At 44.4% G+C, this 20,997-nt stretch overlaps 1 protein-coding gene across 6 annotated transcripts in view; it reads right to left on the bottom strand.

The window, feature by feature from the left end:
- Positions 1–17,989, bottom strand: part of Brd8 (Bromodomain containing 8) — a 118,442-nt gene extending 100,453 nt beyond the window's left edge. For 5 of the 6 annotated variants that reach the window (XM_055061337.1, XM_055061338.1, XM_055061336.1 and 2 more), the window contains exons 1-4: positions 17,404–17,562; positions 17,203–17,272; positions 17,075–17,124; positions 16,878–16,997 (exon numbers count right to left, since the gene is read on the bottom strand). In XM_055061337.1, the coding sequence (XP_054917312.1) occupies positions 16,878–16,997; positions 17,075–17,124; positions 17,203–17,272; positions 17,404–17,555 (392 nt within the window). In that variant the 5' untranslated portion in view covers positions 17,556–17,562. Of the gene's footprint in view, positions 1–16,877; positions 16,998–17,074; positions 17,125–17,202; positions 17,273–17,403; positions 17,563–17,889 lie in introns of those variants that run through there. The other variant, XM_055061339.1, reaches the window with a different exon arrangement.
- Between the last annotated feature and the right edge of the window lie 3,008 nt (positions 17,990–20,997).

The raw sequence follows: 20,997 nt of genomic DNA, 5'->3' as shown, positions 1-20,997 counted from the left end.
TGTCCTGTAGGACTTTCAGGGAAGAAACGTGAGTAAGCGTAAATGAAAAGTTTGCCTACAACGCAAGTACGCATTCTGTTTAGTGACCACAAGGCTAGTGCGCTTGTGATTACGTATTTGTGAGGTTGACCAGATTGTTCAGTGGCACCAATACGTGCGATAAGTATGCCACTGCGATAGATTGGAAACATGCTGTTCGTGTAGTTAGGCCACTTAAGTTATGTTCGGCTGTTTTCATTTGTTGTTTGCAACGTCAACGACCCTTTGTTTTGCAACAACAATAGTACTCTGGTCTTGTCGGCTTTCGAGGAGAAATGGATAGCTGTTTGGAAGGGTGGTTGGAACTGTTTTGTCAAAATTGGGGAAATAAAAGATCAGGGTTCATTTTGACTCGGTAATAGCCTGGCGAGTCAGGGGTGAAGAGCCTGCGCTTACACGTGGTGCAGCGCTGTGTTGTTTTGTTTGTTTGACGTATGTTCTCCAGGGCCCAGGATCCCGAAGTTCGTCAAACGAGGCTCGACACCAATACCCTGCAGGTTCTTTCAGCGTTCCTCATGGCCGGCGAATTGAGTTCACCGGCCATTCAGAACAACCGGGGCAAGGACGAGCTGTTAGATATGGAGCTGTTTCCTGCGCCTACTTCGAGTTCCCCCAGACCACATCGAATCGCAGCACAACTAATTGAGAAGCGCAGAAACACGGAAAGCACATTCCAGAGGAGCGCTCGAGCAAACAAGTTGAAGGCCACAAGTTCACGTGCAAACAAGTTCGTACGCCGCCGGTAGCTATTCACTGCTTGACTCTTCCAGAAAGCGAGAGGATAGCCCGGCACAGTTGGGAGTAGGTGGGCCCTCGGACAATGGAGTCCAAGCGTCCCCCTTCTCCGCCTTTGAAGAGCGCATTGCAAGTCTGCAAGGCAAGACCGCAGAGAGCCGCCGGGTGTGACACCGCGACACGGGCGCCAACCATTGGCCGAACATGACGCGACTTCCAGTCCTCGAGGGGTTTAAAAGAAGGATTCCAGAGATTCAAGAGCATTCCCGGATTCACCTTTCTCGAACTGCTTACGACGAGCCGCAGCGTCCGAGTTGCTGCCGGCCCGTAATGACTGTACGACTGTTCATTGACGTCTCACTGTACATAATGTAAAATAAACCTTCCCAAGTGTTTCATCCCAACGTCCGTCCTCGACTCCTACAACTGGCGCCAGCGGTGGAATTTCCCTCCAACTCTGACACCATTTCTTTTTCTTGATTTCAACTAAGATGTCATTAACTCGCATTTGTTCTCTCACCCAATCTGCTCTTTTCTTATCCCTTAAGGTTACACCCATCATTCTTCTTTCCATAGCTCGCTGCGTCGTCCTCAATTTAAGTAGAACCCTTTTCGTAAGCCTCCAGGTTACACAGCTGTTATACACTTTTCTCTTGAGAGGTCTTTCCTGGAATCTTTTAATCCCAATCCCCATCCCTATACAGAGTAGCATGCCAGCGGTTATATACGCGCCGGCAAAATTCTCTGTTTTTCTAATAAAGAGCCCTCTCTCTCTCTCTCATGAGGGATAATGGCAACCTGCTGTTCATGACCAGAGAATGCCGGCCAAACGCACCCCAGCCCATTTTTATTCTTCTGATTATTTCAGTCTCATGATCCGGATCCGCGGTCACTACCTGCTCTAAGTAGATGTATTCCCTTACCACCTCCAGTGCCTCACTATCTATCGTAAACTGCTGTTCTCTTACGAGACTGTTAAACATTACTTTAGTTTTCTGCAGATTAATTTTTAGACCCCCCCTTCTGCTTTGCCTCTCCAGGTCAGTGAGCATGCATTGAAATTGGTCCCCTGAGTTACTAAGCAAGGCGATATCATCAGCGAATCGCAAGTAACTAAGGTATTCTCCATTAACTCTTATCCCCAATTCGTCCCAATCCAGGTCTCTGGATTGTCCAGGTCTCTGCAATCCAGGTCGCTGGAAACACGCTGTGAATAGCATTGGAGAGATCGCATCTCCCTGCCTGACGCCTCTCTTTATTGGGATTTTGTTGCTTTCTTTATGGAGGACTACGGTGGCTGTGGAGCCGCTATAGATATCTTTCAGTATATTTACATAGGGCTCTTCTACACCCTGGTTCCGTAATGTCTATGACTGCTGAGGTTTCGACTGAATCAAATGCTTTCTCGTAATCAATGAAAGCTATATATAAGGGTTGGTTATATTCCGCACATTTCTCTATTACCTGATTGACAGTGTGAATATGGTCTATTGTTGAATAGCCTTTACAGAATCCTGCCGGGTCCTTTGGTTGACAGAAGTCTAAGGTGTTCCTGATTCTATTTGTGATTACCTTAGTAAATACTTTGTAAGCAACGGACAGTAAGCTGATCGGTCTATAATTTTTCAAGTCTTTGGCGTCCCTTTTCTTATGGATTAGGATTATGTTAGTGTTCTTCCAAGATTTCGGTACGCTCGAGATCATGAGGCATTCCGTATACAGGGCCAGTTTCTCTAGAACAATCTGCCCACCATCCTTCAACAAATCTCCTGTTACCTGATCCTCCCCAGCTGCCTTCCCCCTTTGCATAGCTCCCAAGGCTTTCTTTACTTCTTCCAGCGTTACTTGTGGGATTTCAAATCCCTCTAGACTATTCTCTCTTCCATTATTGTCGTGGGTGCCACTGGTACTGTAAAAATCTCTATAGAACTCCTCAGCCACTTGAATTATCTCATCCATATTAGCAATGATATTGCAGGCTTTTTCTCTTAACGCATGCATCTGATTCTTGCTTATTCATAGTTTTTTCACGGCTTTTAGGCTTCCTCCATTCCTGAGAGCATGTTCAATTCTATCCATATTATACTTCCTTATGTCAGCTGTCTTATGCTTGTTGATTAACTTCGAAAGTTCTGCCAGTGCTATTCTAGCTGTAGGGTTAGAGGCTTTCATACATTGGCGTTTCTTGATCAGATCTTTCGTCTCCTGCGATAGCTTACTGGTATCCTGTCTAACGGAGTTGCCACCGACTTCTATTGCACACTCCTTAATGATGCCCATAAGATTGTCGTTCATTGCTTTAACACTAAGGTCCTCTTCCTGAGTTAAAGCAATCCACAATTCCTCTATTTTCCCTCTTACTGCTAACTCGTTGATCGGCTTCTTATGTACCAGTTTCTTCCGTTCCCTCCTCAAGTCTAGGCTAATTCGAGTTCTCACCATCCTATGGTCACTGCAGCGCACCTTGCTGAGCCCATCCATATATTGTATGATGCCAGGGTTAGCGCAGAGTATAAAGTCTATTTCATTTCTAGTCTGGCTTTTGGGCTCCTCCATGTCCACTTTCGGCTATCCTGCTTGCGGAAGAAGGTATTCATTATCCGCATATTATTCTGTTCTGCAAACTCTACTAATAACTTTTCCCTGCTATTCCTAGAGCCTATGTCATATTCCCCCGACTTGTCTCCAGCCTGTTTCTTGCCTACCCTGGCATTGAAGTCACCCATCAGTATAGTGTATCTTGTTTTGACTTTACCCATAGCTGATTCCACGTCTTCATAGAAGCTTTCGACTTCCTGGTCATCATGACTGGATGTACGGGCGTAGACCTGTACGACCTTCAATTTGTACCTCTTATTAAGTTTCAGAACAAGACCTGCCACTCTCTCATTAATGCTACAGGATTCCTGTATGTTACCAGCTATATCCTTATTAATCAGGAATCCGACTCCTAGTTCTCGTCTCTCCACTAAGCCCCGGTAGCACAGGACGTGCCCGCTTTTTAGCACTATATATGCTTCTTTTGTCCTCCTAACTTCACTGAGCCCTATAATATACCATTTATTACCCTCTAATTCCTCCAATAACACTGCTAGACTCGCCTTACTAGATAACATTCTAACGTTAAACGTTGCCAAGTTCAGATTCCAATGGCGGCCTGTTCGGACCCAGGTATTCTTAGCACCCTCTGCTGCGTCACAGGTCTGACCACCGCCATGGTCAGTTACTTCGCAGCTGCTGGGGACTGACGGCCGGGGTTTGATTGTTGTATTCATAAAGGAAGTTGTGGCCAAGTACTGCACCAGGGTGGCCAATCCTGCTCTGGTGAGAGAATGCGTTACCGGTTCTGGTCATCAGGATCAGGCCACACTCCAGGCCTGTTTATGCAATTTTATCAACACACGGATTTTTTTTTTCTTTTTTTTTTATCCATTGGAAAATTGCGCGGCACCGGGATTCAAACCACGGTCCTCTTGCATGCGAGGTGGATACTCTACCTCTACGCCACGGCTTTGTTAATCATATATCAGTCATATCATAAGAAGCCAACAAACACTGACACCAAGGACAACATGGGAGAAATTACTTGTGCTTAATAAATGAAATAAAGAAATGATAAATTAATGTTAATGAAAGTGGATGAAAAAAACAACTTGCCGCAGGTGGGGGACGATCCCACAACCTTTGCATTTCGTGTGCAATGCTCTACGAATTGAGCTACCGCGGCGCCGTTTCTCCATCCACTTTCTTGGGTATTTATGTTCCCTAGTAGCCTGGAAGTGTTAGCCAGCGCTACCACTCACAGACCTTGGCGGCGGATGTGGAACATCCTTTCTGCTGCAGGCGTCATGAGAATGTGATCTTTTTGCGAAGGTTGTGGCATCGTTCCCCACCTACGGCAAGTTGTTTTTTCATCCACTTTCATTTCCATTAATTTATCGTTTCTTTATTTCATTTATTAACCACAAGTAATTTCCCCTATGTTGCCCTTAATGTCAGTGTTTGTTGGCTTCTTATGTTATTGCAGTCACTAGACACAGGACGTCGTAAAACCTAGTTACCTGGTGGTTAATATAATGCACTCCTTAGCATGGTGGTGTTAATGGCTAGTCTTTTCACAAACAAAGAAAACAACATAAGATTGCCTCTTGAAATCATAGAAAATTATTTGCATCAATCTCATGCACATAATAATTCAAAAACAACCTTGTGCTATAATGCTACGTTTTTCCTGCTACCACAAAGAAAAAAAGAACCATGTGCGAAGCAACATGGCAATTCTACCAGTGCCCAGTCACTGCAGTGGTGTACTTTTCAACTAAACTTATAAAGAATTGAAAAAGAAGTAAAATGCAGTTATGATTGCATACAAGAGGTGAAGTAGAGTCACAAGAACTAGCTACTTCACTGTACAGGAATACAGGCATCTTTATAACCAGTGCGAGAATCGCAGTAAGTTGAGTTGCGCAACTGCAGTGCCAATAAGATATGCAGAATGCAAGCCAAGCACGGAGAAGCACTGTGAATGTACAGGAACAGAGAGTGAATATTGGGCACCATTGACGTATAGCAGACATGTTCCGCGAGTCTAGTGTAAAAATTTGACATTGGAGAGCAATACATTCTCACTTTACTGCAGCCAGTTCAGTTCATTACCAAAAAATCAGCCCGAATTTCACACAGTGAAGCACCGCTTTGTACATTTCAATGCGTGCCACCGGCCGCCCGTCCACACTAACGTGGTGACGATGCTGCCACCTATAGCTCAATCTTGCAGGCAACGGAAGATCCACTACATGTGCTGACTCCTGGGAAGAACTCTTGCACCATGACACCAAGCTTCTCCTGAAGTGCGGAGCCGAGTACAACCTTTGATGATTATCAGCTGCACAGACCTTGCCGACAAGACCTCCAGGTAGCACCATGGAAAGACTCTTTCAACGATGACAAAGCATCTGCTCACAACTGGACAACATCAGAACAAGGTGCACAGTGCACTTGAAGAACTGGAACTCTATGCCGCAGTAAGAAGCATCCTTTTTTTTAATTATTGACTGCATAGAAATGCTGCATCCTAACTCCAGAAGCTTGATGATGCAATATCTGACGAGACCCCACACCAATTGAGAGACAAGAAATGATGGACTGCTGGATACGAAAACTCAGTCGCAATGACGACAATGGAATTACAGTAAAACTCTGTTAACTTCAAGTTGTAAAAACTGAGAAAAAGTTCCGAGATGAGCAAAGTTTCGAGACAAGCAAATTCCCGAAAATGTAAGCCCATGGCTGTGCACAGACCACAAAGACCCTTTCGAAATAGGCGCCAGTAGCCGCTACATTTCTCGCAAAATATATATACCAGGGGAGCTATTCTATTAGGGTCCACCTAGTGGACATGTCCATTTTGTCTGCTGTTGAAGATCTGATTGGGTGGGCTTGGCTGCATGTCGGCAGTAGCGAGGCACTACAGCCAATCAGCACTTCAGCAGCAGATGAAATGGTAATGTACACTAGGGGGGCTCTTACAGAATACCTCCTCAGGAGCGTAATTTTTGGTAGATCACTTATGGAAGATACTCTGTGACTTGGTACCCAACACGTTGGGTGTCTACAGGCAACAGCAATCCTTACACAGAGCCAAGCAACTGCTATTGCACATAGGCACCGACATCTCCAAAGCCTAGTAGGTGAAATATCATGAAAGTTGTTCCAATGCCAGCAATTTTCACTGCTTAGACACCGTCATCCTCTCCCAATTCTTGCAGTACCGTGGAACCCCGGTTATATATGTCCCCCGACTTTGTGACATCTCTGGTCCATTCAATGTTTCCATCATGGAGTCTCACAAAAGTGAAACTTGAGGATACCATCCTAGAGTGTATGGAAAGCACAAAAGCATGCGCGAAGATTGAACCTATTAGCCACCGGAAGACATGTAGATCATATCAGATACGCAGTATTCATGCACGCTGTTTGAAGCATTGTTTACATGCAAGCACACAAGACTCCTCAAACGTCTGTCACTGAGTTGCCACTTCCACGCAGGTCGTGTCATGCGAACATGGCAATTTTTATACAACCACTTAGCGGGAACGCTAGTGCACTTGTGCACAACATTCATACCAGCAGCGGCAAGATCACTTTCCTCGCTCCACTTACAAAGCCAATTGAGCAGAGCATAAGCGATCTACTTGGCTTCTCAGCCAGTTTGCAACTGAGCTGATAGCACGTCATTCACGTTTCAGAAGGTGATGCTTATCAAATGCGAAATCTATGCAGTTCCCTGCTGTGTCTCAGCACCTGAACTCTACTGTGAAAAATATCGCAGCAGGTCGTGAAAGCTTTGGATAACGACTTTTTGCAAGCATTTTCGCAGATTTCGATATATCTGGAGTATGGCGCAAAAGCATTTCGAGATAAGAGGTGGAAAATTTATGGAGTTGACACTGAGCCAGGAAAGAAATTTCAACTTCACCCATATTTCGAGATATCAGAGTTCGAGTTAACAAGCATTTACTGTACCTTCGTAATGCAGAGCACCCACCGTCCCGACTGTCAGACTAACAAGAGCACTACAACCCACGGTAAGTTCAGGTTGCCACAGCTGGAACTCATCAAATTTGATGGGAATCACCAATCATGGCATAAATTTTGGATCCAGTTCAAGTCTGCTATTAACGATAATACTTGCTTGACAATAGACGACAAGGTTAATTACCTGAGCTCACTTGTTACTGGATCAGCTGCGTCGGCTATTTCTAGGCTCCAGGCCACAAAATAATGTTTGAAAGATGCCACCGAGATTCTCCAAAAATGACTTGGCGAAGACAAACTGATCGTACAAGATCATCTCCAGAGAACAGTTGACCTACACACTGTGTTATCGCCATCCAACATCACAAAGAGAGAGTAGAAGTCAAGTCACTCGCAAGAAGTTCTTGCAAAGGCATGTTACATCAATGTGCTCATCTGAACTCACTATGGAAAGGAATAAAGTACTTACAACCATAGCCATCCTTGCTGCAACACAAGGTTGCTCCCTTGTACTCCTGCAACCATCAATACCAAGATGGCGGGCACCACGACATTCGGCAATCACAGAATTCTCGACTGTGGAAGCCAATGGAGCTTTATTACCGCCAGCATTTCAAAGAAGTTGAGATGCAAAGTGCCGAAAGAAATAACTTTGACAGTCGGTGTATTTGGAGGTAAACAAATGCAGAAAATAAAGAAAGTATTAGTCCACCTACTGTGGCAACCAAGACAATGGTTTATTGCAAACGAGGCATTCAAGGTGGACATAATATGCAGTTAACATATTCCACTCCCAGGCACAAACATAATAAACACAATGTATCGAATGAATTTGCACACACAACCACTAATCTGAACAATGACCACATACTGCTCTTTGTCGGATCAGATTATTACAAGTATGTTGCAATCGTTAAGGTGAAGCCTATGACAAATGGAGTGAAAGCTCTGGAAACAAAATTAGGTGAAATTGTGCAAGGGACACTTGTTTTATAAGGCAATCTGAATAACTGCAAGTGTTGTGCTGGGAGCATCCGTTGTACCTATAGTAAGCCTGAACATTTTTACTTGAAAGCCTCCGAATATTCATGACAAGGACAATGACAAGGCAGCATTGCAGCCTCCCGCAGTTATCGCCAATACAGAAATGAACAATAGGACGAGAGATCACTGCAATGTGCCACCGTGGAAAGACAAATCGACCACACAGAAAATAACATTCTTTAGACAATGGAGCCAGACTGCCATGTTTGGAGGGTCAACAATTAAGACAGGTTTTACAAGCAACACGACAAGATCATTCAGAAGGATATCGAAGAAGCCGATGAGACTGAATCTGGACAAGACACACAAGCGACTTCAGGTCCCATGTATAAATTGTGCTGTCAACATGTGATCAGCCAGAGCAAACTCAACATGACCAAACTTAAGCTGCATAAAAATATTTATTTAGAACACTGCAATCCAACTAACAGGATCACTGGAATGAGTAAGTCAGATCTAGAAATCCCAGCTACATGGATTAGCCCAGTAACGTTTTTAATCACATGAAACAAGCCCGTCTAATGTGCTGAGCAATGTGCTGTGCCGTAAAATAAAGAGAAAGCTGGCCCAAAGTTTCGATTGCTCAGTTAAAAAATTCGGTTTTTGCCGAGAACAAACTTCACTCCTAAACTTCCCGGATAAGTTGCAACAAACCAGTTTTACAATGCTCTATATGCCGTATTTTTAATTGGCCCGTTACAATGTGTATTTAATGCCGCAATTAGAATCAAAATGCTATTTACTCTAACTTTGTGCCAATTTTAGCTGAACATTATTTTTGTTCGCAAAATGGTTTCATAAGCTAGTACATACACCTAAAAAGTTCGCATGACATTATTCTTTATGAAACAATTACAATTTCTGCAATAAAAGACAATTCATTGCATTTTTTTCTTCTTGCGTCTAAAAACAAAGAAAATTTCAACAAAGCCTATTCTTTGCAACAGTCAAGAAAGACTAGCATTTTCACATAAGACAGAATAAGTTTTGCAGTAGTAGGCAAAACAAGTTTTGTAGAGTTTATTCTGTACAACACAATTTCACTTCTGTGCACAAAGTTCAAAAGTCCTCAGAGAAATCTTTGAGGTAGTAATCGCTATACTGAGGCGAAATACTGCAACTTTTTTTCAAAGGAGTCAGACAGGGTCAACAAAACACCTGGAATGCTTTGAGATGGAATGGCCTATTGTCTAAATGTATGGTTTCCGAAATGTTCAAAAATGTGTCACAGAGAGATTACATTTGCACACTGTTTCATACAAAAGTAATAAAAAGATTTCCAACTGTTACACGATATTTCTGGAACTAAAACACACAGTAGCAACAGAAACTGGCTATTCTCCAGAAATAAACAGTATTTATTGCAGTTAGTTCGCTATTCCAATATCTAGTAAAAGAATTCAACCCTTTGATCACTTTTTTTTTTTTCTACTGGTACTATGCTCCTGCCATTTCTTTTTTTCATATGTCAATTCAATATAGAACACATGCTACATAGATGCTAGTTTTTGTCTTTACTTTCTCGTATTTCCGTATATATGAACTATCTCAAACTCCTTGGTCAGTCACAGTCTTGACATGGCTACCCACTAGCCATAGCCACAGCTTTCCTTCTGATCCTGAGCCGCCACTGTTCTTTTTTTCTCTCCCACTTGTTGTTCAGTGGACATGTCATGCTACATAGAAACTGGTTCACCCTTATCAGTTTTTATTGCAATAGCAATTATATGGACGCTCCAGGCAAATTTTTGCTGTCAGTATCACCATGATGTTCTGTACATATTTATGTATATGTATGCTATATGTTTATCTATGCTATTTACTCAAGGTAGATGCTATACCCTTCAACTGCCAAGGTTGCTCAAACCAGGTCTTATAGTCTTTGCTATATTATTCCTCAGAATATATTAGAATTGCAGCACGCAAATGAAAGGAACGAAATATTTCATTCAAGGCCTGTTTTATCTTAAAGGGCCCCTCACCAGGCCCCACAGCAAATTTTGGTTATACGCTGAAATTTGTTACATGTCCTCTAGGGAGCGTTCTGCCACAAAAAATTTTTCAAATCGGCTCAGTAATAGCAGAGATAGAAATAACTCAGTGCCGCGAACCCACGATTACAGGAGGCGACCTCCACTGCATAGCGAGACACTCACTACACTCGCCCCATCTAGCCTCCGCAAGCGAAATTCCTTCCCTGTGTTTTTCCGTACCGGACGTCGAGGATTGCGAGACACATACGTCATGGGCCCTGGCTTCGTTTTTTACAGCGAAGCTGTATACCTCTACCGTCCAAGGAAATATTTGTGTCGTTGGCGTGGCAAGAAAAAAACTCCCCATACGTGGGCCAATCCCGGAGATGGTGCAATGCCGGGCCGACCCGCAGCACACGTGAAGCAGGCGTTAAGCACTCCCCATACGTGGGCCGATCCCGAAGATAGTGCAATACCAGCCCGACCCGCGGTGGAGGTGAAGCAGGCATTAAGCACTCCCCATATGTGGGCCAATCCCGAAGATAGTGCAATGCCAGGCCAACCTGCACCTGTGGCAGAGGTGATGCAGGCGTTAAGCACTCCCCATATGTGGGCCAATCCCGAAGATAGTGCAATGCCGGGCCAACCTGCACCTGTGGCAGAGGTGATGCAGGCGTTAAGCACTCCCCATATGTGGGCCAATCCGGACGATAGTGCAATGCCAGGCCAACCTGCACCTGTGGCAGAGGTGATGCAGGCATTAAGCACTCCCCATATGTGGGCCAGTCCCGACGATGGTGCAATGTCGGGTCGGCCCGCGGCGGAGGTGAAGCAGGCGTTCAGCACTTCCCATACGTGGGCCGATTGCGAAGGTAGTGCAATACCGGCCCGACCCGCGGCGGAGGTGAAGCAGGCATTAAGCACTCCCCATACATGGGCCGATCCCGAAAAGTGCAATGCCAGGCCGACCCGCGGCGGAGGTGCAGTTAGCCATTAAGGGACCCACATACAAAACTTCGCTGGTCATCCTTCTTCAAAGAGTGGAAGGGCACTGAGCTATTTTTTCTCCTCGCTTTTCTTTTTTTTTTTCCGGCGCTGCGCACGAGCTGTTGTGATTGTCTGGTTTCGCGCAGCGCACGATTTTGCGCACTGTGCACAAGGACACATGCCTAGTGGTATAATTCAGTGCTACACGAATACTGAGGCAGTACAAGCGGATTGCAGAGCATTATCACGTGCTGGAACACAGTAGAAAATGGCATAGTTTCGGTACCTGCGCACATGACTGCACGACCGTGCAAACAAGCAGACGAAGCGAAAGTACATCTCTCTTGCTTTGGTGCGAAGTAAAACAAAAAGCATGAAGACATTCCTTTAGTGTGTTTTATTATTTTTCTAAACTTCAATTCCTCAATTCAAGCAACAGATCACACAAATAACAGATGTTGCCTTGAATAATTCTCGAAGTCACGCGTCACCACGAGCGATGTCACACTGCGGACCCCAGTATGACGTCCAGCTCGCTGTGACGTCATAGACGTTGACAGCGTCTTCTAGGCAGACCTAGGTAATTCTTTAGGTATAAAAATCGACTACATTGTGTTCCAAAACAGCGAAAGATTGAACATGGCAAGTTGGCAAGTAACAGAAACTTTTGCTGAGCCAACACGGCCTGAAGAGGCAATATTACTTTGAAATCCATGACGTCACAATGGCATCCCGCCGTTGGGAATTCGGTGTGAAATTCAAAAACAAACTTTGACCTTCATTTTCGCTTCTAATGATCAACCTATTATATCCAAATTGACAACAGTTTTCAAAGAACGCTTTAACCGTCTAAGCGGATTTCGTGTCTTGCATTAGGGTCCCTTTAAAGGGCCCCTCGCCAGGTGCGGAAATTTTGAGCTGATATGCATAGTCTATGCAATGCACGCTCACGATCGTGTCTGCTAAGAATTGCATTACTACACGCTGCAGAAAAAGCTGAAATTTCAAACTAAATGCCGTTTGCCCTTCTCCTCGCGGGCGCCATGCTCAAACACGAAGGGATGACGTATATCAGCAAGTGCGCCTACATACATGTACATGCTGCGATGTCGCTCACAGGGACACGAGACACTTCAAGAATTATTCAAGACAACATCTGTTATTTGTGTAGTCTGTTGCTTCAATAGACAAATTAAAGCGTAGAGAAATAAAAAACACACAAACCGAATGTCCGCATGTTTTTGTTTTACTTCACACTGCATCAAGAGAGATGTACTCGCATTTCGTTTGCTTGTTTTCACATCATGCAGTCGTGGGCGCTGAGAGTGAAAATATGTCATTTTCTACCGTATTACAGCACATGATCATGTTCTGTGATCCACTTGTGTCTGCCTCAGTGTTCGTGTAGCACTGACTTATACCGCTGGTCAGGTGTTGTCACGCACAACATGCAAAATCGTGCGCTGCGCGAAACAAGGCAAATGCAACAGCTCATGTGCACGACTGCAAGCAGAAGTGCGCTGCACAGCAAAAAAGCGAGAAAAAAAAGGACACGGAGCCCGTGACGTATGCGTCACGTGACTCTCCAGCTCTGGTATGGGAGATTGCAGGGAAGGAATTTCACTTGCGGAGGCTGGACGGGGAAAGTGGAGAGAGTGTCTATGTTGGTGATGACACTCACGTCCTGAAATCATTGGTTTGCACGACTTCAGATATTATCTCAGCTATTAACTAATTTGAAACATTCTTGCAGTAGAACACTCCTTAGAGAGTACATAACACGTTCCAGAGTAACCAAAATTTGCTATGTGGCCTGGTGAGGAGCCCTTTAACTCTTTCGTTACTGCGAGAAAATGGTAGTTTCACTATAGGTCTCGGAAAAAAAATATCTACCACTACAAATAATATTCCCGCACACATTGCAGCATAGCATATTGTGCATAATGAAATCTGTTTGGCAACATACATTACCAAACAAAAAAAAATATTAGGTAATACAAAAATTCTAGAAAGCGCCATTTTTGCTGCCAGTTGTAGAAAACAAAAATAACAAAACATCATATCTACAAAAATATTAATATCAAAGAAAATTCAGAATATACATTTCAAAGATATATTACCCAGGAATAGTCTCTGAAAAAATAAATGCTAAGTACACCGCCATTCTTCGGATACAAAAAAGAAACTAAGACCAGTTCATCGCTCATATCATGCGGCGAAGCAGTTCCTGGATTTTGTGAAGCATAGGTGCACTCCCCACCTTTCCCAAAAAACGTCTGGTTTTTGTTCAACTTTGTGGTCCTCATAACACATTTTGCAGTTCTGTCTTTTCGGCATCTTCTGAGGATGGTCCGACGAGATGTCCAAGGAACGTACTTCACCAGTTCGTCTAGAGTCATGCACATTTTCCAGGGCTGATAGCTTTCAATGTAGCTGGGCAACTACAATATTATGCGTGCAAGCATATCTGTTTGCATTTTTTCACATTGTCTTTATCACCTCTGCAGAGAAGAACAGTAGAAAGAAATCCCACACCATTGTAAACTGTCTTGCGCTGATCCGTAGTGCTGGACCGAGATGCGCTACAGGCGGCCTTCTTGGCGTGAACGAAAGTTTCCTTGCTGCTGATGGCAGCAACTCATAACCAAGCGAAGTATGCACCCTGAAGATAATCAGTAAAGCTCTCAAGTCGTGAAAAAAGATCAGCAGATAAGCACACACAAGGAAGGAAACCACTCAAGGCCGTAAAGTAAACTCGCCGGTGAACAGCTGCGGATGTGCCATGCCGACTCAAAACATAGTCACAATCAGAGCTTGTATCTGCTTTACTGTCCATCTTCAGGATCATAACTAGAGTCCTCATCTCTAAATTGAAATGCGGGTGCAGCATAGTTTCGAGCAGGACGCTTTTCTCGCGACGCAGCCGCGCGGGACAACGCCATGGGAGCGACTTTCATTAACTGCGCAGTGACACCGGCAGCGCCCCTTGCCAGGATTTTACGAGGTAACCGAAACTCTTGGAAACTGGTTGCAAAAGCCAGGTCATGCGGTGGACCTTCAGAAATACACTTTATTGGAATAAAGCGACTCGTACTCCAAACCAAAGCGCACCAATGACCAGATGGCGTCATTTTCGGTTAATTATCACCACTCAGCACTGTTGGACGGCAGAGCCGGCGATATAATTTAATTCACGACATGCTGGGAGTCATCTGATTACAAAATTTTGATGCTAGTACGGCGTAATCATGAGCAGCATGCTTTTTTCTTGAGCATGGCAGAAGGTGACAGCCGCGCCTCTTTTCACTAGAACATACATGCATTAGTTTGCAAAATGGTCCGTAAAAAATCACGACATCGCCGCAGTGCGAAAACTTAAACAGATTCTGAAAGTGCAGTGCCTGTACTAACTACTGGATGGCCTTATATGGATAAGAAACGGTTCCGATAAGTTGAGATTGGCGACCTAAAGCATTGTTCACCAGTGATCGATTTGAATAGGCGTGGTAATGAAAGAGTTAAGGCAAAGGAAAGTATGAGATTTTGACAAACTAAATTATTTTATGGTATACCCAATATCCAACTTCAACAAAATTGAGACTCTGATTTGCAACAAAATACAATGGTGCAAACTTGAAGGATTGGTAGCAATGCCACAATGGCAATATTGTACCACCATCTCATGATGTCATAGATTATGGCAACATCTGGCTGAGGCTATTTAAATGTGAAATAAATGTAAATTCAATTTGACAGCTTTTAAAGGCTTTTTCTGCACAATAAAAAAGATGCAAGTACACAAAATGCATGAAATCTGTGATGTTAAAGATTAACATACGTCAGAAGCACTGTAACTTAGGTGTGCAATTTAGTTAAGAGCTTTGTCGTCATTTTCTATATTAGAAAGCCAAAACCTTTGTCTGGCAAATAAACGCTGAGAGAGCACCTGAACAATAACTTACCAGGCTAATCTGACTGACTGCCCACCTTTACAGTATCGTTTGTACGCATTTCCCTAACATAAAAAATAAGTTAACATTGCATTCTGCACAAATGCTGCTGCATCAACTGTTGTGCAGCTGCAGAACTAATCATCTTTTTTTAAGTGACTGGCAGACTGAATGCATAAGCACAAGATTATGAAAATTTATTTAACCACTAAAGTTCCTTCAACATGGCATGAAAAAAATACATATAGATCCTCACAGCTTGGCTTCAAAGCCTCCTTTGTGATAAACAATGCAAAAATCACTAACAGAAGTATGGTCTCCACTATTCTGTAGATGTACGCATTGGCACAGGCAAATTTCATTCATTCATGGTTCCTGTGCTCAATAAAATTCTGTTTATTGAACACAGGATGCAAAGTTAACAGTACCTAGAATCTAGCATTAAAGCATGTCATCAGAATTGCTAAACACAACAAAGTTGTACAGTGCCAGAAAATCAACAAGAAATTGAAAGAGACGGAAAAAAGAAAGAAAGCTATCTGCACAACTGCTTGTTGACCTATGGTATAAAAAAACTGTCAAATGGAAAAGGCTGACACATAAACATGCCTGTATGGTCCTGTACATAGAGGCATGTAGTTTCTTTTTCTACCAAAAACAGCAAACGGCCAATTCAAAATCATTTACATGCAGCATGAGTACACCCAGTTGTAGCTAAATGCTAAAATCACTCCTAACTACTAAACACTATCATGGACAAATAAGTACTTGGGAAAGTGTAAGGAAAAGAGAATGTCAGTTTTTATCAAATGGTACAGAAGACAAAGCCTTCCCCTGAATTTCAGTATGTACAATGTCATCCAAGACTTAAAAATTATGGGGTTTTGCATGCCAAAACCACTTTCTGATTATAAGGCACGCCGTAGTGGATACTCCAGAAATTTCGACCACCTGGGGTTCTTTAACGTGCACCTAAATTTAAGTGCACGGGTATTTTCGCATTTCGCCCCCATCGAAATGCGGCCGCCGTGGCCGAGATTCGATCCCGCAGCCTCATGCTCAGCAGCCCAACACCATAGCTACTGAGCAACGCCTGACCCTCAAGGAATCTCTCTACATCAGCAAATACGCAAAAAGTAACTCTACCCAAGCTAGTGCTGCAAAGACCCAACATGACAGCCTGATGAAGTTGCCAGTGAATAGACTATATCTGAAATCGAGAGTATGAAGGCAGCACACACAGGCACATGTAAGAAATAAATTAATCCATAAACTCAAAGTACGAATGATAGCGATGCGTGACAAGACACACTTAGAACAAAATCTAGTACCAGTGCACAAGAAGACAAGCATGATTTAAACAACGCGAAACAACGCACATAGAAGACGCAATTGGTTTGGTCAAAACATAATGTTTTGGGTCAAGAAATACCCTCACAGGACGTTAGCTGATCACTCACACACTTACGCAATACATCAAAACATCAGAAAAATATTGCTAGAGCTTACTGCAGCAAAGAAGCTACTGGTGCTGCTCTGCAAGCTTCTTCTAAAACGCATGTTCCAACTACGCGCCACGCTCGAAACTAGCTACAAGAAGAAAAGTACGTACTTATGCCGCTGCTGTTCTTCTTGAATAATCTTCTTGAGCTCTTCAATGCGCTCAAGAGTAAGTTTTCGGACTATAAGAGCACCGGGAGTGTCGATCTCGCCGCGTTCACCCCGCTTGCGCCTGCGATCGGAACGTTGCTATCATAGAGTTCAAACCCATGTGCAAAAAGGGAGAGGAGGGTGCGTCTCACAACTCACTTTGGCGACTCCACTTTCTCCAACAGGTCGGCATATTGGAGAGCACAATTCTGAAAAGGAATGACAAATGCTAAGTAAACAATCATGTATGACTCACCACCATTAAATAGCGTTGTCACCCGGCTTACCTTTTGAGAAAACCAATCATTCGGCCGGTTACACTCGCCAAAAGGCCGTATCGCTCTGCTTACGGACACCCTGAAATTAACGCACAGTGCTCTTTATTGCGCGCCAAGCACAGCACCGCATACGACGCATGGCGCTAAAGCCAGAGTTTGTGACGCTGCTGCACGTGCTAAACGACGCGCAAATGCTAGCAAGTCACTTACCAATTCTGGTCTCCGCTCCTCAACACCGATGACGCCAGGCACAGTCGTTCGCGCGTAGACCATATATCTGTAGCAGTTTGCTTAAGGCGATACTCTGAAAGAAGATCGAGCAATGCAGAGCGTCGTTCATCACCCGGCATTTCAGTCTTCATGACCACTGTGAGTACGCTCTCAACTTGACCGACACAGCACTGATATTAGGAAGGAGTTTTCAGGAGCGACAGCAGCGTAAGCTCCAAATTAATCGCTCGTAGATAGTATTATGGACGCATGTATGTACAAGAAAATGTCAAAACAATTTCGCGTGCGGATCAGTAGCGGCTGATACGCAACTTTACATTCAACACTGCACTCTCGAAAAAGCAACAAGAAAACTGTTTATATTTTTTTAACTTTAAGTCTAGTAGTTAACAACTTTAAAACACAATAACAATGGCAAAATTCGTATAAAAACAGTAAAGAAAGTTTGAAATAGCAATTCCCTACTTGATGACGACGCCATCTTGTATTGTTATTGAGAGTTGCGAGCGGCTTAGTGCATTGCCCCATGTATTTTCCCGGTGCCTGCCAAGGGGAGGGGGCGTAACGTAGAGAGCGCCACTTTCCAACACTTATTGCAGTTTGTGTGACGCGTTTAGAGTGACGTCAACTTTCCTGTAGAGTTTGTCACTGCTCAGAAAGTTTAACATTTATTCGTTTTATCACTAGTTATCTGCGGAAGCAGAGAAGCATATAGAGAAGCGGCAGCAAAGCACCGTTAGCATCGTGCCCTGCCAGCAACTGGAACGTGGCGCCGCCTCAACAAACCACTGGCTTCCTCCCTTGGCAGCATGGAGGAATGCTTGGCAGCGTCTTTGACAGGGAAAACATTCAAATGTAGCTATACAGGGTCCTGAATATTTCGCTGCGCGTGTTCGAAAAAAGTCTTGCGCTCACCGCTGCACTGTTCTTGCTCAAATTTTGCAGAACAATCGCATTTTGGCGTCGACTTCGTTTAGTATAAAACTTAGCACAGTTAATTGCCTGGATTTTAAGAAAAAATTTTCAATTTGCCTGCACTTAAGGGGATGCTAGTTGCTGCCGCGACGGTTCAATCATAAACTTGTTTCCCCCCTGCCGTCGGCTGTACAAAGCGGTGTTTCAGGGATGGCACTCGCCTGTTGCCATGCCTGTTGCAGGAGTGGTCAACACGTGAGAGCCCTCCTCGAAACGGCAGGCGGCGACAAGAGTTTATGATGGCGCCGTCGCGGCAGCAGCTCGCATCCACATAAGCATAGGCAAGTTTGCAATTTTTTCTTAAAATCCAGGCAATTAACTGTGCCAAGTTTTATACTAAACGAAGTAGACTCCAAAATGCAATCGTTCTGCAAAATTTGAACAAGAACAGTGCAGCGGCGAGCGCAAAATCTTTTTTCGAACACACGCAGCGAAATATTCAGGACCCTGTATGGTTTGTTGTATGGTGGATATAGTGGTAGATAGTTTTTGCCATCGTGTACACAGTTCCCGAAGAAGCACTGACATCAAAATTTCGCATTCGAGATGTTTGTGCTGACGTTTGCACACTCTTAGGCAAAGTTACACCCTTTGGCTTGCCCCTTCTGCCACACAACGATAATCGTTATATGCCTTGATGCGTTTCCTTTCTTTAACGCTGCGAGCCCGGAACTTTCCAGTAACGAACGGCACGCGCGTTATCAGAAGGGGCACTCCAAAGGGTGTAAACTGTTCTATGCTGATAACGCGCGTGCCGTTCGTTACTGGAAAGTAGCGGGCTCGCAGCGTTAAAGAAAGGAAACGCATCAAGGCAGATAACGATTATTGTTGTGTGGCAGAAGGGGCAAGCCAAAGGGTGTAACTTTGCCTAAGAGTGCATAGCGCACTTGTGCGACTGACATCAACTCTCCAGCGTGGCGCCCGCGACAAGAGCGCACAGCGGTTGGTTTGAAATATGAAGTTTCATACAACACTCTTAATACGGTTGCACCATTTGGGGTTTATGTTTGTCCCACAACGATAATCGTCATCTGCCTTATGCTTGCGTTTCCTTTCTCCAAAACTCCGCGCTCGATACTTTGCTGTCTAGAATGCTGTGTCACACTGATAACGCGCAAGCCGTTCGTGACTGCATGGGAAGTACCAGGCTCGCAGCGTTAAAGAAAGGAAACGCGGCCAAGACAGATGACGATTGTCGTTGTAGGACAAGATAAGCCCCAAAGGGTGTAATTTTATATGAGTGAATAGTTGTATGAAACTTTAAAAAATTTGCACCATTTGGGGCTTATCTTGTCTCGCAACGATAATCGTTATCTGTCTTGCCCGAATTTCCTTACTTTAACGCTGCGAGTCCGGTACTTCCAAGTCACGAACTGCATGCCTACGCGTTATATCATCGTGACACAGCATTCCCGACAGGAAAGTTTTCAAGCACCGAGTTTTCAAGAAAGGAAGCGCAAGCGAGGCAGATGACGATTATCGCTGTGGGACACGATAAGCCCAAAATGGTGCAAACTTTTCAATAAGAGTGCAGCGTTTCAGGGAGGACTGCCGCGCGTTACCCGCTCCTGGAGATGACAGCGCTTGCGTCACGCAAGCGGATACCTGTGGTGCGCACAACGCTATCGGTGATATTCGGCCGCATATCGATCGACCAGCCGAGTCGGGTTGATTCACTTGCGTTTCACGAGATAACGATAACGCGGGCTAGAACATGCACTCATCAACGCTGGTAGGTCGCGCATGTTGTCTCCAGGTAGAAAACAAGCGCTTTAGCCCCAATATACAGTGAATCATTCCGTTTCCCTGGGACACGCATCTAATGAAGCAGACGATGGCTTATACTCAGCAGACAACAAAAGCGAGTAGCGTTTTCGGCGGAATAATCGTACGCTTTGAGCTAGCGCTGCCTTATTTTTACTGAGGAGGAAAAATGTTTTGCTTTATCACGAACGTTAGGCTCAGTGCCTTCATTTCAGTTTCTTAGGCAAAACGCGAAGTTTGCGTCACGTTACGAAAGCAAAACGGGGCCATCGGCGGTATTTTGTACACGCCGCGCCTACGTCACACCTCGAATAAAATGGCGGAGGTCCAGAATCATCTCTATGTCCCGAATAGAACCCCCGGCTTGCCCGCATTTACCTTCACTCTAAGAAGAGATTACACCCTTTGGCGTGCCCCTTCTGCCACACAACAATAATCGTCATCTGCCTTGATGCGTTTCCTTTCGTTATCGCTGCGAGCCCGGAACTTTCCGGTAACGAACGGCACGCGCGTTATCAGAAGGGGCACTCCAAAGGGTGTAAACTGTTCTATGCTGATAACGCGCGTGCCGTTCGTTACCGGAAAGTTCCGGGCTCGCAGCGATAACGAAAGGAAACGCATCAAGGCAGATGACGATTATCGTTGTGTGGCAGAAGGGGCACGCCAGAGGGTGTAATCTCTTCTTAGAGTGTTCTTTAACGCTGCAAGCCCGGTACTTCCAAGTCACGAAAACGGCATATGCGTTATCAGCGTGACATAGCATTCTCGACAGGAAAGTAATGAGCACTGAGTTTTCAAGAAAAGAAACACAAGCAAGGCAGATGACGATTATCG

This window comes from Dermacentor andersoni, chromosome 1, assembly GCF_023375885.2.
Source record: "Dermacentor andersoni chromosome 1, qqDerAnde1_hic_scaffold, whole genome shotgun sequence".
NCBI lineage: Eukaryota > Metazoa > Arthropoda > Arachnida > Ixodida > Ixodidae > Dermacentor > Dermacentor andersoni.
Note: the sequence above shows the minus strand (reverse complement) of the source record. Positions and strands in the feature narration are given on the sequence as shown.